This window comes from Cebus imitator, unplaced genomic scaffold (genome assembly GCF_001604975.1).
Source record: "Cebus imitator isolate Cc_AM_T3 unplaced genomic scaffold, Cebus_imitator-1.0 Scaffold169, whole genome shotgun sequence".
In the NCBI taxonomy this organism is placed as follows: Eukaryota; Metazoa; Chordata; class Mammalia; order Primates; family Cebidae; genus Cebus; species Cebus imitator.
The window spans coordinates 2572119-2587684 of NW_016107484.1; the positions used below are offsets into that span (position 1 = coordinate 2572119).

At 44.7% G+C, this 15566-nt stretch overlaps 3 protein-coding genes and 1 non-coding gene across 6 annotated transcripts in view; 3 read left to right on the top strand and 1 right to left on the bottom strand.

Annotated features, from left to right (window-relative positions):
- The window catches only part of DDX55 (DEAD-box helicase 55), a 17645-nt gene extending 6226 nt beyond the window's left edge, over nucleotides 1–11419 (top strand). For all 3 annotated transcript variants that reach the window (XM_017544397.2, XM_017544398.2, XM_037744251.1), the window contains 9 exons: nucleotides 779–928; nucleotides 1611–1800; nucleotides 4568–4650; nucleotides 6602–6733; nucleotides 7842–7934; nucleotides 9078–9192; nucleotides 9945–10113; nucleotides 10378–10670; nucleotides 10915–11419. In XM_017544397.2, coding sequence (XP_017399886.1) covers nucleotides 779–928; nucleotides 1611–1800; nucleotides 4568–4650; nucleotides 6602–6733; nucleotides 7842–7934; nucleotides 9078–9192; nucleotides 9945–10113; nucleotides 10378–10670; nucleotides 10915–11091 — 1402 coding nt within the window. In that variant the 3' untranslated portion in view covers nucleotides 11092–11419. The remainder of the gene's footprint in view (nucleotides 1–778; nucleotides 929–1610; nucleotides 1801–4567; nucleotides 4651–6601; nucleotides 6734–7841; nucleotides 7935–9077; nucleotides 9193–9944; nucleotides 10114–10377; nucleotides 10671–10914) is intronic.
- LOC119473593 lies at nucleotides 8042–8174 on the top strand. Its single transcript, XR_005202801.1, has one exon. It is a non-coding gene; the product is annotated as a small nucleolar RNA SNORA9 (small nucleolar RNA).
- A 256-nt stretch (nucleotides 11420–11675) lies between the features above and the next one.
- The window catches only part of EIF2B1 (eukaryotic translation initiation factor 2B subunit alpha), a 15089-nt gene continuing 11198 nt past the window's right edge, over nucleotides 11676–15566 (bottom strand). Inside the window, exons 8-9 of the mRNA XM_017544401.2 lie at nucleotides 13322–13447; nucleotides 11676–12571 (exon numbers count right to left, since the gene is read on the bottom strand). Of these exons, the coding sequence (XP_017399890.1) occupies nucleotides 12407–12571; nucleotides 13322–13447 (291 nt within the window). The 3' untranslated portion in view covers nucleotides 11676–12406. The remainder of the gene's footprint in view (nucleotides 12572–13321; nucleotides 13448–15566) is intronic.
- GTF2H3 (general transcription factor IIH subunit 3) overlaps nucleotides 15511–15566 on the top strand; it is a 40871-nt gene continuing 40815 nt past the window's right edge. Inside the window, exon 1 of the mRNA XM_037744255.1 lies at nucleotides 15511–15531. Within this exon, the coding sequence (XP_037600183.1) occupies nucleotides 15529–15531 (3 nt within the window). The 5' untranslated portion in view covers nucleotides 15511–15528. The remainder of the gene's footprint in view (nucleotides 15532–15566) is intronic.

Below are 15566 nucleotides of genomic sequence, written 5' to 3' on the forward strand. Positions count from 1 at the left end.
TTAGTAGAGACGGGGTTTCACCATGTTGACCAGGATGGTCTCGATCTCTTGACCTCGTGATCCACCCGCCTTGGCCTCCCAAAGTGCTGGGATTACAGGCGTGAGCCACTGCGCCCAGCCTAGATTTTGAATTTTTTAAAAAGAAGGTGGAATTCCAGTTTTGTGTAATCTCTTGATTTTTTAACTGTTGGCATGTAATCCACATTGGAAAAACACATCTTGTAGGTCAGCCAGTCGGTTGGTGCCACATCTGGCCCTGAGTCTGTGATCTTTACAGAGGATTCTCTAATTCTGTCAACATCCCCATTTTACAGATTAATTACCTGGGGCTGCAGTGTTTGAGTAACTTGTGTAGGTCAGAGGTTGGTAAGCTTTTTCTGTAAAGAAGCAGATGGTAAATGTTTTTGGCTTTGTGGACCATATGGTCTCCATCGCAGTTACTCAGCTGCTGTTGTAGTGTGAAGTCAGTGATAGACAACATGTGAATAAATGGGCGTGGTTGTCTGCCAGTAAATACTTAGCAAGGACAGGCAGCAGCCCAGGTTTGGTCTGGGAGCTGGAGTTTGCCAACCTTGCCTGGGTCATGGTCCACAGCCCAGATCGCATGTCACCGCGGCCCTCACTCCACCCTGCAGCACTCTCTTCCACTCTCATGGTCTTCTTTCTCTTCACTAGGGCATAAATGTCTTTGGGGGGATAGGAAACTTCGTATTTATTAATCATCAGCCACATTCCCAAGATCTAGAGAGTATGGTAAATGTTAATTTTCTTTCCAAAGTGGGAACATCATTGTGGCCACTCCCGGCCGCTTGGAAGACATGTTCCGAAGGAAGGCAGAAGGCTTGGATCTGGCCAGCTGTGTGCGATCCCTGGATGTCCTGGTGTTGGACGAGGCAGACAGACTTTTGGACATGGGATTCGAGGCAAGGTACTGGGCTGTAGACTTCACTGGCTGGAGCGGGCAGGTGACCCTAATACATAAGGAGAGCAAACTGGAATTTACCACTTTATGACTAGGGATTTTTATTTTTAATTTTAATTTTATTTTTTGTTTTTTAGAAATAGGGTCTTGCGCTGTCACCCAGGCTGGAGTGCAGTGACGTGATCATGTTCACTGCAGCATTGACCTCTTGGGCTCAGGTGATCCTCCTGCGTCCACCTCCTGAGTAGCTGGGATTACAGGCGCACACCGCCATGCCTGGATGTTCTTCGTATTTTTTTGCAGAGATGGGGTTTTGCCATGTTGCCCAGGCTGGTCTCAAACTCCTGGGCTCAAGAGATCCTCCCATCCCAGTCTCCCAAAGTGCTGGGATTAGAGGGATGAGCCATCATACCTGGTAGTTTTGTTGTTTTTTTAATTAATAGCTTTATGTTTATAATTTACATATCATTATAATTGTATGCTAAAATTTGAGAAATCTTGGAAAAATGAAAGTATAAAGAAGAAACAAAAAATCACGTATAATTTTACCTCCCAGTATACCTGACTATAAATATTTTGATGGCTTCACTTTCAGTCTTTTAGAGTACCTGTTTAGTATCGTGAAGCACTGTGTGTTGATTATGCTGGCAAGTGAGGGGTTAATTGCGAGCTCTCCTCTTTTTATCAGCATCAACACCATCCTAGAGTTGTTGCCAAAGCAGAGGAGAACAGGCCTTTTCTCTGCCACTCAGACGCAGGAAGTGGAGAACTTGGTGAGAGCGGGTCTCCGGAACCCTGTCCGGGTCTCGGTGAAGGAGAAGGGCGTGGCAGCCAGCAGTGCCCAGAAGACCCCCTCCCGCCTGGAAAACTACTACATGGTGAGAGCCTGGGTGTGCTTCTTACTCAGCGATAATGACCAGTGCTCATTTTACGAAAATTGTACTAGGAGAATAAATATATGAGACCCTGTAGCACATATGAAATGCTTCTGGGGACAGAGCTAGGACAAATGGTCTGGGTGGTCCTACTCATTGAATGAATAAGTTAAATTGGGCATAAATATATTGTAAGCACAGTTTCTAAGGACAGTATCTTTGAACCTCCAACCTCAAGTGACTAAATGTTTATTTCACATGCCTGGGGTGTGCTGGGTGCAGGTGTGATACAGCTCTAGTTCCTGGGCCTGTCAGAACAGCCTGACCCAGAGAAGGGCATAGTTAGATGTGCAGGCGGGACACGGAAAATCAAATGACAGACGCACTCCTCAGGAGACTTTGTGGGTGGAAATGTTCTACTCTAAATGTTGTATATTTTTTACTTGCATCAAATATGCTGAATTTCTAGTAGTGAAGACTAGCTGCTGGCTTCTGTAGTTTCTTCACAAGGAAGTAGATGGGCTTTTGGCAACTTGATTGTTTAGTAATGAGGCCACTCCCCAGCCCCGTTCTGTTCTGTCCCATTGCTGGAATGGGTCACGAGGCACAAGTGCAGAGAGCACAGGCTACCAGGGAGGCACGGAGGAACCCACAGGCCAGGTCACTGCTAACAGCACATCCGCCCACCAGCCTGGGGCTGGGGCTTTTCTTTCTCTTTTGCAGTCAGCTTTCTCAGGGTGAATATTTCTTTAGGCCTGAGGGGGTAGCTCCTCAGTTCCTGAACCTGTCTGTTGTTCAAAATGAAGGAGGCTGGTCTCGAAAGTAGAGTGTTCCTCTTGCTGTGGACTGAGGTTGTCGAGGCTGCTCTCCTGTTTGTGTCAGTTTGCAGGCAGATGAACGGTAGAATGAGTTTGCAAATGAGAAACTGCACTTGTTTCACTGGAGAGTGTTGTCGAAATCAGTTAGGCTCGTCAGAAGTGGGAGCTGTAGCTACCATTGATGTTTCTGACTGAGGCCAGGCTGGGTGAAGTAGGAGGCCAGCTCAGCGCATCAGGTAGGCATAGGGAAGTGTGGAGAGTATGGCGCTAGCGCAGAACTGCCTGCTGCAGGTCTTGGCTTTGTCCCCTTCTTAATTAACCAATGAACTTACAGGACCTCACTTGTCAAATGGAGGCCACAGTAGTATACAGCTTCGTAGGGTTGTTGGAGGATTAATTAATCCATGCAAAAATATCCATGATAATGCTTGGTACTTAGTAAGTATGGGTCGAGCATTGCTGACTTGAAATTCCAAAATCCAAAATGCTCCAAAATCTGAAGGTTTTTGAGTGCCAACATGATGCTCAAAGAAATGCTCATTAGAGCATTTAGGATTTCAGATTTCCAGATTAGGGATGCTCAGCTGGTAAGTATAGTGCAGTTATTCCAAAATCTGAAAACATTCAAAAGCCAAAACGCTTCGGGTCCCAACGGTCTTGGATGAGGGATAGTTAGTACTAATGTTAGCTTTGGAAACCCACTGTTTCTGCTGTTGCATTCTGTTATTGTGCATTTGTTTTGCATTTAGAGATGGCTGAGTATATGAGAAAAAAATTCCAAACTGGGGATTTGGTTTGGGCAAAAATAGGATGAATGCATTCAGGTAAATTTAATGTCTGTAATTTGGGAGTTTGAATGGAGACTTGATTGCACTATGAAGAAAAGCAATGGGGTCTGCGTCAATGGAGGCCTTTTAAATAATTATGTACATTGCTTTCTGGAAATCATTATTCAACTTAAAGCAATGACTTCTGAACTTGGCATCAGAATTTCCTGGGTAAACTTTTTCTTTTTAAACTCTTAAATAATAGGGATTCTTGCTGTTAAAAAAAACTACCTGAGACTGCATTAAAAAAAAAAAAAAGAAGGCCGGGCGCGGGGGCTCAAGCCTGTAATCCCAGCACTGTGGGAGGCCGAGGCGGGTGGATCACGAGGTCAAGAGATCGAGACCATCCTGGTCAACATGGTGAAACCCCATCTCTACTAAAAATACAAAAAATTAGCTGGGCATGGTGGCACGTGCCTGTAATCCCAGCGACTCAGGAGGGGGGCAGGAGAATTGCCTGAACCTGGGAGGCGGAGGTTGCGGTGAGCCGAGATCGCGCCATTGCACTCCAGCCTGGGTAACAAGAGCGAAACTCCGTCTCCAAAAAAAAAAAAAAGAAAAGAAAAAGAAAAAATAATATGGATTCTTAGGTCCAATCTCAGACCTACTGAATCAGAATCTGTATGTCATACCCAAGAATCTGCATTAAAAAAAAAAAGAATCTATCCTTTGGCCACGAAAGGTGGTTCATCCCTGTAATCCCAGTACTTTAGAGCTGACGTGGGAGGATTGCCTGGGGCCAGGCCAGGAGTTCAAGACTGTCCGGGCAACATATTGAGACTCTGTCTCTTAAAAAAAAAAAAAAGTAAAATAAGTAAATAAAAATCTACCCTGGAGCTGGTGTGACAGCTGACGCGTAGACTTGGGAGTTGGGAACTGCTGCCTGTTGGATGACTGTGTTTCTCTGAGCCGTGTGGTTTTGTGACATACAAATTAACTTTTACAGGCAGCAGCACATGTCGATGTTTATTCTGAGCTAGGTAGACCAATTAACATTCTGACTAAAGTCTGTCCTATCCATAGAGAAAATGGCATTCCTTAAAACTGAATGCTGAAACTGAAAATAGCCACGGGGATTATTATTGCCAAATACGTTTTTTATTAATTTCCCTGTTTATTTTACAGGTATGCAAGGCAGATGAGAAATTTAATCAGCTGGTTCATTTCCTTCGCAATCATAAGCAGGAGAAACACCTGGTCTTCTTCAGGTACTCCTCTGGTGTCTGTGGTAGGGGCATCAGGGATTCAGCCAGAATGTGACCTTTGGGTTTTGGATTCCATCTAGCATAGTTCTCTCAGGAATGCTTTTGGCTGCAAATAACTGAAAACCCAACTTTTCTGGTTTGTGGCTTTATTTTTCTCCTGTAAAAAGAAGTCCAAAGGCAGGCAGTTTCTCACGTGGGTTTCATATGTCAGTCATGTCAAGGTCAGTGTTGTGATTGGTCTCTTCTGCCTACGTGTCACGTCATGGATTCTGGATGACCACTATTACACCTTGTCATGTCTGCACTGAAGAAAGATAAGGCGGGGAAAGGCAGAGGGGGCATATGGTAGTGTTAGCTATACCCATGCCTTTTAATTAGAAAAGCAATGAGCTTCCTCAGAAAACCCTCTGCCTTAGCTGACTTCGGCTGTGAATCCATCATAGGGGCCAAAAGTGGGTCACATGGTGGCCCCTCATTTCAAGAGCGGCGGAGAAAATGAGTGCACAGCTTTTCTGCCTCTGTGGTAGTGGTCAGCGAAGCAAGAAGTGGTTGGGAACAGTGTTATCAGCCACCCTTGGAGTCTGCCACAGCGGGGCTTTGTCTTGTGGTCAGAAGGCAGCATAGGAACAGCTGCGGATGTTCTTTGGACTGGTTGGTTCTTTTCCCCTTTTCTCCAAATATAAATGTGTTGATCTTTGGCAGTACATAAAAAATAATTTTACATTTCTTTTCCATCTGTTATCCTGCAAATAAAATGCAGTATTGACCATGACCCACAGTAAGAAGTACAATTTGGTACATACCCAAACAAGATAATAAAACAAAGGTTTTCACGAAACTGCGCTCTGCCAGGTGGGATATTTTCTATTCTGTTCTATTCCAGCTATTGATTTTTTTAAAATGCTGGTCGAGACCTCCTAAATTGATTTTAGAACCCACCAGATTGTTTTCAGGATCTATGGGTTGTGAGGCTTAGTGTGTGAAACGCCACTTCATTATATACTATGTGACTCAAGGTAGAAAAGAGGGACCCCTCTGGTAGCGGTCACAGCATAGGTGGAGGAACTGACATAGACAAGAGTTAGCCCAAACTGGTGGCAGTCTGGCATAGTGGGGGGAGCATTAGACCTGGGTTCTGGTTCTGCCACTTATTCTGTGTCTCTGGTAAGTTTCAGTTCCCTCACCTGCAAAAGGATGAGAAATCAGTTTGGAATGCTACCAGTTAAAGAAAACGGTCCAGGGTGAACTTTATTAGAAGGATGCTGGGTAAGGAGCTCACAGATTCAGAGAGAATGTTGAGTGTCCAGCTCCCAGGGAAGGAGGATCCCAGGCAAGAGTCATGGACCATCTCTTTAGGGCACACCCTCATTGGGATGACTCTGCCAACCCCCTTTTGTCCTTGTATGACTTAGCTCCAAGTCCCAAATATCTGAGAGAAGGGATCTGATTGGTCTAGCTTGAGTTATTTGCTGAGCCCTTGGGAATCCTGCTAACTGGGAAGGCAGCTCTTCCCTAAAGGAAAAGCGGGAATATTTTTAAATCTTGTAAGACCATTTGTGGCTAAGATGCTGTTGCTTTAGTTCTGAATAACTGTTTCACCTTAATTCCTTTCTCAGGGTCAGGGAGATTCCCCGTTAGAACATCTTTAGATAGTAGAATACATCCTTGGGGGTTTTAACTCGTGTTTAAGGGATTTTGTCAAAAGATTGGCCTTTGATTGGCTGAGAGGATTACAGATTGAGAACTTAGTTGTGGATGATTCTCACTGCCTTTCTGTTCTTCGTTCTCCTAGGGAGGGCTCAGGATGATTCTCACTGTCTTGCTCCTCTTCATTCCCCTAGGGAAGGCTCAGAGTTAGGTTGCATCTACTGCAGCTGTTGCTCGCTGTTCCCCTCTCCCAGTTGTAGAAGGACGAAGGTGGTCAATGCCTTTAAGCCCTCTGTCCCTCTTGCAGCACCTGTGCCTGTGTGGAGTACTATGGGAAGGCTCTGGAGGCGCTGGTGAAGGGCGTGAAGATTATGTGCATTCATGGAAAGATGAAATATAAACGCAATAAGATCTTCATGGAGTTCCGTAAATTGCAAAGGTGGGTGGGCTTCACTGGACAGAGCAGCTCTCCTGTCACACGGTGCTCTTTCAGGTCCCCAAACGCCCCATTGTCCCATAGCTTGTGCTGCCCGCGTGTGTTGTTTTTCCTGTCTGGAACCCTCTTCCCTCTCTAATGTGGTTATCATCTCTCTGTAAACACCCAGGACTTCCATGGCTCTGTTCTAATCTCTTTTTCTTTTGCTGTGTCACTTCTCTGGTTACTGAACTCCCGTGCTAGATGGCGAGCTCCGTGACACAGGATCCCTGTGTATTGTCTTCACTCCCAGACTGTCCTGTGCCTGGCCCAGGGAAGGGTCAAGCAGCAAGGAGCAATCCATTTGTCCTGTCGGGATGGAAACTGTCTTAGGCTTGTGACTACACAGCAGAGAACTTGTAGTCTTCCAGTGACCAGAACTTGTTTCTGTTTGTGCTTACAAATCATACTTTTCTGTTTTTCTTAATCATTGAACATCTGGCTACATTAAAAGTCCTCTTTTAGGCAAACTGATACACTTGACTGCTGGGCCTCAGTCATGGAGTGAAGTGTCTGTTGTTTTCCAGATGGCTACAAAGGATTAGACCCATATAGTTTTGGTTATGTTCTAATTTTTAAAATCCCTTTGCTGTCTCTTACCTCATTCCAATTTATATTGGAATTTGTGAAGTCCCAGAGATTTGTAGGAAGAAGAAAAAATCAAAATGTTACCTTAAGTATTTGCTTCTCCCAGCACTTTGGGAGGCCAAGGCAGGCGGATCACGAGGTCAAGAGATAGAGACCATCCTGGTCAACATGGTGAAACCCCAGCTCTACTAAAAATACAAAAATTAGCTGGGCGTGGTGGTGCGCGCCTGTAGTCCCAGCTACTCGGGAGGCTGAGGCAAGATTATTGCTTGAACCCAGGAGGCGGAGGTTGCAGTGAGCCAAGATCACGCCACTGCACTCCAGCCTGGCGCCTGAGCGAGACTGTGTCTCAAAAAAAAAAAGTATTCGCTTCTGTGAGAAGCTCCGGAACCTGCGTGTCACTGTCATCGCGATCAGTGGGCTGTTTGATGGTGATGAAGATGGTGACCTCCTTACTCAGAATGCCGTTTTCTCATTTTTCTAGTGGGATTTTAGTGTGCACTGATGTGATGGCCCGGGGAATCGATATTCCTGAAGTCAACTGGGTTTTGCAGTATGACCCTCCCAGCAGTGCAAGGTATGGTATGAGGCTGCCACCCGCTCCCTGTTGAGGAATTTATCCTAATTAAGTAGGAATCCTGAAGAAGATAAACAGATAATGACGCTCATTGAAACATTATTTTATAGCAGGCCTCCAGCGTGCTTGGGTCTGCAGTGACCCTTTGCATTCCTATAGTGCTTGCCAGAACAGTTTTGAAATGGTTTGAGGCCTTGCCCTGTTCCACGTAGAGCAAGGTCATAGAAATTTCAGACAGTGAGAGAAAACAACACATTATTTGAGGCCGGGCATGGTGACTCATGCCTGTAATTCCAGCGCTTTGGGAGGCCTAGGCTGGTGAATCGCTTGAGCCAAGGAGTTCACCAGCCTGGGCAACATGGCAATACCCCATCTCTACAAAAAATATGTAAAGATTAACCAGGCGTGTGCGCCTGTAGTCCCAGCTACTGAAGTGGGACAATCACTTGAGTGTGGGAGGCAGAGGTTGCAATGGATTGTACCACTGCACTCCAGCCTGGGCGACAGTGTGAGATGCTGTCTCAAAACAAAAATGCATTAAGTAGCAAAAATAGGCAAATGGATGAAAATAACCCATTTATGGTGAAATAGTGGTATTGTGTATTGGCAGCAATTAAAAATATTTTCAAATATTACCAGTTCTTGAAGAAACTAGAATGTCTAGAAAATAGAATGTCTAAATGAAAAACAGCAATAACGTAACACCACATGTGAAAATTACTTTTTCCAAAGTCAGCATATGTTCCTAATATGTGCTTCCAAGCATAGGAAAATGCCTATAAACCCCCAAGTGTTAATGATTACCTCTGAGACTATTAGTCATTTTTATTTTATTCTTTATATTTTTCATTGTTTCCCAGATTTCCCCCTGGGGACCATGTCCTACCTGTGTGATCAGAGAGAAAAATCTAAGTTTTCTTAGAGTTCACCTTAAATGTTTCTTACAGAATCATATCTGTCTGCAATGCTGGTTTAATTGCCAATTCTTCTGTTTCTCACACTAGTAGGTGGCCAAGTCCACCCTGAGCTGTGGAGTCTAGAGGCTCCGCATAGCATTTTAGCAGCATCAGCCCCGTGGCTGGAGCCAGAGCTCTGCTCAGCCGTCACCACCTGGGCACCCATTTCCACCCTGTGTTCTCACAGCGCCTTCGTGCATCGCTGCGGACGCACAGCCCGCATCGGCCACAGGGGCAGCGCTCTGGTGTTCCTCCTGCCTATGGAAGAGTCATACATCAATTTCCTTGCAATTAACCAAAAAGTAAGCTGTCGTCCCTTTTCAGATAGAATACCTAGTAACGGGGTAGCTAGAAAAGTTCTCTGGCACGTGGTCAGCAATTGAAATTACAAATTGTGAATTCACTGGGGCTGGGCTGGTGGTGGCAGTGTGGGGCCCTGGTGGGGTTTAAGCCTGTGGAGGCACCTCGGTCATGGAGTGACCAAGCCTTCTGTGCGGTAGCAGGCTCTGCTGGGCCCAGGCAAGGCTTACCTCTTGTGAACGGAGACCCAGTGTTGCCATACTTTGCTACCAGATTAGGATTGTCATGCGAAATTGGATATTTTCTTTTTTTTTGAGACAGAGTCTCGCTCTGTTGCCGGGCGCCAGGCTGGAGTACAGTGGCGTGATCTGGGCTCACTGCAAACTCCGTCTTCCGAGTAGCTGGGACTACAGGCACGCGCCACCACACCTAGCTAATTTTTTGTATTTTTAGTAGAAATGGGTTTTACCACGTTGGCCAGGATGGTCTCTGTCTCTTGAGCCCATGATCCGCCTGCCTTGGCCTCCCAAAGTGCTGGGATTACAGGTGTGAGCCACTGTGCCAGGCCTAAATTTTCTTTAAAAAATTTAACATACTTTTCAGAGCAAGTGAAATATTTGGATTGGATTTGGGATTCAGACCTCTAATTTAAGATTAAAAGGAATTGTTTTGCTTTTGGTTTTATTTGTGATGGGGGATCCCTGGGGATGAGGTGATGCCAGCCAGGGAAGGTGAGAATGTGGTGTGTGTGTAGTGCCCCCTGCAGGAGATGAAGCTCCAGAAAAGCACAGTGGACCTTCTGCCAAAACTGAAGTCCATGGCCCTGGCCGACAGAGCTGTGTTTGAAAAGGGCATGAAAGCTTTTGTGTCGTATGTTCAGGCTTATGCAAAGCATGAATGCAACCTGATTTTCAGATTAAAGGGTAAGTTGGACTTTTTCTATGTCTTCATCTTAATTGTGGTGGTCTTACGAGATTGCTTTGTCTTGTAAAAGGAAGTGTTCCCAGGTTTTGAGTAGACACAGAATAAACTGGCTACTGAGTATTCCTTTTAACTTTGTAAAAATGTAATTATTTTCATTTAAAAAATGAATGCATTAAACCTTTTGGTTAGAAAAAAATTCTAAGCCCTTATTGATTGTTCTAATCCTGTTGAGTGTGCTAACTCTGATCTTCTGATTGAATTAGATCTTGATTTTGCCAGCCTTGCTCGAGGTTTTGCCCTGTTGAGGATGCCCAAGATGCCAGAAGTGAGAGGAAAGCAATTTCCAGATTTTGTGCCTGTGGACATTAATACAGACACGATTCCATTTAAAGATAAAATTAGAGAAAAGCAGAGGCAGAAACTCCTGCAGCAACAAAGAAAAGAGAAAACAGAAAATGATAAGAGGAGAAAATTCATAAAAAATAAAGCTTGGTCGAAGCAGAAGTCCAAAAAAGAAAAGAAGAAAAAAATGAATGAGAAAAGGAAAAGGGAAGAGGTAAAGTTTACACTTTTACTTACATGTCAACTTAGAATCTTGAACAAGTATTACTGTGGTAGATCTTTAAATAGGAATTGTGTGGGGCTCTCAGATTTTTGTTACATTGGCGACTAGGATTGGGAATTTGCTCTATTTGCAGAAGCCAATCTGAGAGCTTATAGTTCCCGAGTTAAAACTGCTGGTTTCACTGGAACACTATTGCTGAAAAATTTAGTAGTTTATTGGTTTCTTCTGCACTTAGGGTTCTGATATTGAAGATGAGGACATGGACGAACTTCTCAATGACACAAGACTCTTGAAAAAACTTAAAAAAGGCAAAATAACTGAAGAAGAATTTGAGAAGAGCTTGTTGACAACTGGCAAAAGAACAATCAAGACAGCAGATTTAGGGATCTCAGATTTGGAAGACGACAGCTGATTCTGGTTCCAGTGCCACAGATGAACCCACAAGGGCATAGCTATTCCCTAACTTGGTGGATGGCTCCAGTTTGCTTTCAGTGGAAATCAAAACTTCAGAGACATCTGAGAAGGATCACATCTCTGAAAGGTGTCCTTTCAGACTAGAGGAAAATGAGGGATTTCACAATTGTGAATATTTTACTAAAAACAGTCCAGTCTTGGCCAAAGGTGGTGGCTCTTGCCTGTAATCCCAGCACTTTGGCAGGCAGATCACTTGAGCCCAGGAGTTCAAGATCAGCCTGGGCAACACAGTGAGACCCTCTCATTAAAAACAACAAAACAAAACAATTCCAGTCTTGAAGTATTCTAACAAAAGAAAATGTAAAATTATTTGAGTGCAAATAATAGAAGTCAATATTTATCATGATGGGTCACATAGACAATTAAGTCATATTCCAGGAAGGAGATTTAGTTTTTGCGCCTTCTGTTGAATAAATGGCATCCTTTCGATTGCCTGTCTTGAGTGTGTAAATGTAGCTGCACAATGTTTTCCCCCAGATGGCCTGAGGTCAGCTTGCAGTATTGACGCAACACCAAATCAAAGTCTTTCGTAGAGTTTATTTGAAAAGATACTGAGTTTGTTTCCAAGTACAATTTTAAAAAGCTGTTTAGGACCCAAACATGTAAACATCTCTTCCACACACAGAATTTCAGTTTACAAATATTCCAGAAAGTATTTTTGTAAGTGAGCCATGTGAAGTACCATGGCTAAATGCGGCTTCGGACTTCCTCGTGTTCTCTTGGTACAGTTTTTGCTGCTTGGCTTGACCCTGTTGAGGAATGTGCTCACCACTGGAAGCCAGACGCAGATTCGGCAGGTGTTTCTTGCCTCTTACAAGGCACCACATGTAACATGTCCTGACTAGCCGTTGGTCATTTGTTGCAGAGGGGTGTGGCTGTCTTTTGGCCTGCATCTCGAGTGCTTTTGGTAAATCAGTCGAGTGCAGGGGTGGTTGAAGAGAGGTGGACTTGGGTTCATCTTTCATTAGTTTAGTAGCCAATAATCTAACTTGTATTTCTGGAAACCGAAAATGAAAGTTTCTAGAAAGCGTAAGAACAATTTAGGTTGGGTTTTGGAATAACTGACACATTCTTAGATGGAAATGCAATGAGTAAGAAAGGTTCTCCAAGATGGATGATTGATTCGAAGTCCTTAGTCCATAAATCTTCATTAAAACACATCTCAGTTTTGGCCTTGCTCACTTGGGGTGTCAAGCAGCTACTCACCCTGCCCAACTACATAAGCTACACCTTGGCAGCAAAGGGCCCCCAGGTTACAGATAGAGCTTGATGAGCTCATCGCTGACTGCTGAGGGTGTCAGCACACCCAGGTCGGTAAACAGTAGGGTGATTAATGAAGGGGCAGTGTAGTCGACCCACGGGTGCTCCTCTTTAAGGTCTTGTCCAGTCTGTGCGACCTTGAGAGTATCTGCCTTATACTGAGGAGATAAGAAGTACACGTTAGTCGGCGCTGAATATTCAGGGCTCTGAACTCATGGGGCCCTGGCATGAGTGAACAGTGTGCCACCTCCTGGCACTGCTCTCTGAAGAGAGAGGAGGGCAGAGTTGTGCCCATAAGCCAAATCATGATGACGTGCTCCTCGAGAGCTATGGTGTAACAAACTTAAATCACGTGTCCCCTCATTCTCACGCTGGATTAGCTTCTCTAGACCTCTCAGGTAAGATGGAGAGTCACTATAGAGTGCTTGCGGCGTGCCAGGCACTGTGGTAAGATTCTCTTACAATCCTCATAACCCTGTCAGATATTACGATGCCATTTCACAGAAAAGGAAACAGGTTCAGAGGTCACAATGAAAGGACTTGCCCCTTTCTTCCTTGGATACCCTAAAAAATAATAATACATTTAAAAAAAAAAAGAAAGGACTTGCCCAAGCCACGCAGTTTATAAGTTGCAGCAGCAAGAGCTGAGCTCAGTTGATCCCAAAGATGGGACTTACCCACCAGCTTCCTGGCTTCCTCTCTACCCATCTATGATGCTACTTAAGAGACTGAAAGACCGAAATTCTAGGGACAAATGTGTGAGCCCAACCACCAATTTATCTTTGTATTCCAAGTGTCGGGGAAAATAGCAGTAGAAGTGAAAAAATTACTGGAGATTCTTAGGACTGCAATTTTCCAAAGGTTCCCATTTAGACTTCAGTACCTCTTCAAATATGGAAAACTCTTGCCTTAAACTTATCTGGGACGTCTTGCTGGTTTAGTGGAAAGAGCCGGACAAACTTGAAACTTTCTGCAACCACGTAGAAAGGTTTGTTCTGTGCTTTGGCACACACGGCCATCTGGTTGGTTCCAATCTGGGAAGGCAGAAAGTGGAACGGATGAGTTCTAGAGTGCTTTTGAAATAGAAGCCACAGAAAAGCGGGCCAAGGAGAGCGGCGCACGCCTCTCCCAGCATTTTGGGACGTTGAGGTGGGACGATCATTTGAGCCCAAGAGTTCGGGACCAGCCTGGCCAACACGGTGAGACCTCATCTCTATTACAATAAATGAACAATTTAAAAACAGCAATAGAAAGTTATGTACATACACAACATATGTAATTCTGACTTTGGAATCAAAGAGGACCTTAAAAAAAATAAATGTTTCTTCAAGGATATTAAAATAGCCACTAGGCACATGACAAAATCCTCAACACCATTAGCTCCTTCGGGCAACGTAACAGTGAGAGATCACTTCCCACCTTCTAGAATAACTATAATTTAAAAAATAGGCTGGGTGCAGTGGCTCACACCTGTAATTCCAGAACTTTGGGAGGGCCAAGGTGGGTAGATCAGCTGAGGTCAGGAGTTCGAGACCAGCCTGGCCAACACTGTAAAACCCCATCTCTACTACGAATCCAAAAATTAGCTGAGCATAGGGGCACATGCCTGTAATCCCAGCTACTCAGGAGGCTGAGGCAGGAGAACTGCTTAAACCCGTGAGGTGGAGGTTGCAGCGAGCCACGATTGTGCCACTGCACTCCAGCCTAGGCAACAACAGTGAAACTCCATCTCAAAAAATTAAAAAAAAAGAACAAGTGTGGACAAGGATGTAGAGAAACTGGAACATTTGTGCTTTGCTGGTGGGAATGTAAAGTAGTACAGCTGCTCTGGAAAATCATTAGTTTCTCAAAAAGTTAAATACGCAGTTACCATCTGACTCAAGACGCTGCCTGCAAACCTCTGCCTCCCAGGTTCAAGTGATTCTCTCCTGCCTCAGCCTCCCAAGTAGTTGGGATTACAGGTGCTCACCATCAAGCCCGGTAATTTTTTGGTTTTTTTTGAGACAGAGTCTCACACTCTGTTGCCAGGATGGAGTGCAGTGGCGTGATCTCCACTCACTGCAACCTTTGCCTCCTGGGTTCAAGCGATTCTCCTGTCTTAGCCTCCAGACTAGATGGATCTACAAGTTCGTGCCACCATGCCCAGCTAATTTTTTTTGTATTTTTAGTAGAGACGGGATTTCACCATCTTGGCCAGGATGGTCTCAATCTCTTGACCTTGTAATCCGCCTGCCTCGGCCTCCCAAAGTGCTGGCATTACAGGCGTAAGCCACTGTGCCCGGCATTTTTTTTTTGTATTTTTAGTAGAGACAGGGTTTCACCTTGTTGGCCAGGCTGGTCTCCAACTTCTGACCTCAGGTGATCCACCTGCCTCAGCCTCCCAAAGTGCTGGGATTACTGGCGTGAGCCACTGTGCCTTGTTATATATATTTTAACTAAAAAAAGCTTTCATGAAACCTGTCTAAATTAAACAATGGATAAAGAAATTGTAATCAAAAATTGAGGTCAAGTGTGCTCAATTACAATGAAAACAAATGACAGGCTAGCCATTTGTAATTACAGGCTCACGCCTGTAATCCTAGCACTTTGGGAAGTGCAACGATTGCTTCAGGCTAGGAGTTCAAGATTGCAGTCAGCTATCACCACTGTTCTACATTACACTGCACTCTAGCCTGGGCAACAGAGTGAACTTGTCTCTATTTATAAATATATATATTGGCCGGGCATGGTGGCTTATGCCTGTAATCCCAGCACTTTGGGAGGCTGAGGTGGGCAGATCATGAGGTTAGGAGTTCAAGACTAGCCTGACCAACATAATGAAATCCCATCCCTACTAAAAATACAAAACATTAGCTGGGCGTGGTGGCAGACGCCTGTAATCCCAGCTGCTTGGGAGCTGAGGCAGGACAATCACTTGAACCCTGGAGGTGAAGGTTGCAGTGAGCAGAGGTCGTGCCAGTGCACTTCAGGCTGGGCGACGGTGCAAGGCTGTCTGAAAAAATATATAATAAATATATAAGGCCGGGCGCGGTGGCTCAAGCCTGTGATCCCAGCACTTTGGGAGGCCAAGGCGGGTGGATCACGAGGTCAAGAGATCGAGACCATCCTGGTCAACATGGTGAAACCCCGTCTCTACTAAAAATACAAAAAATT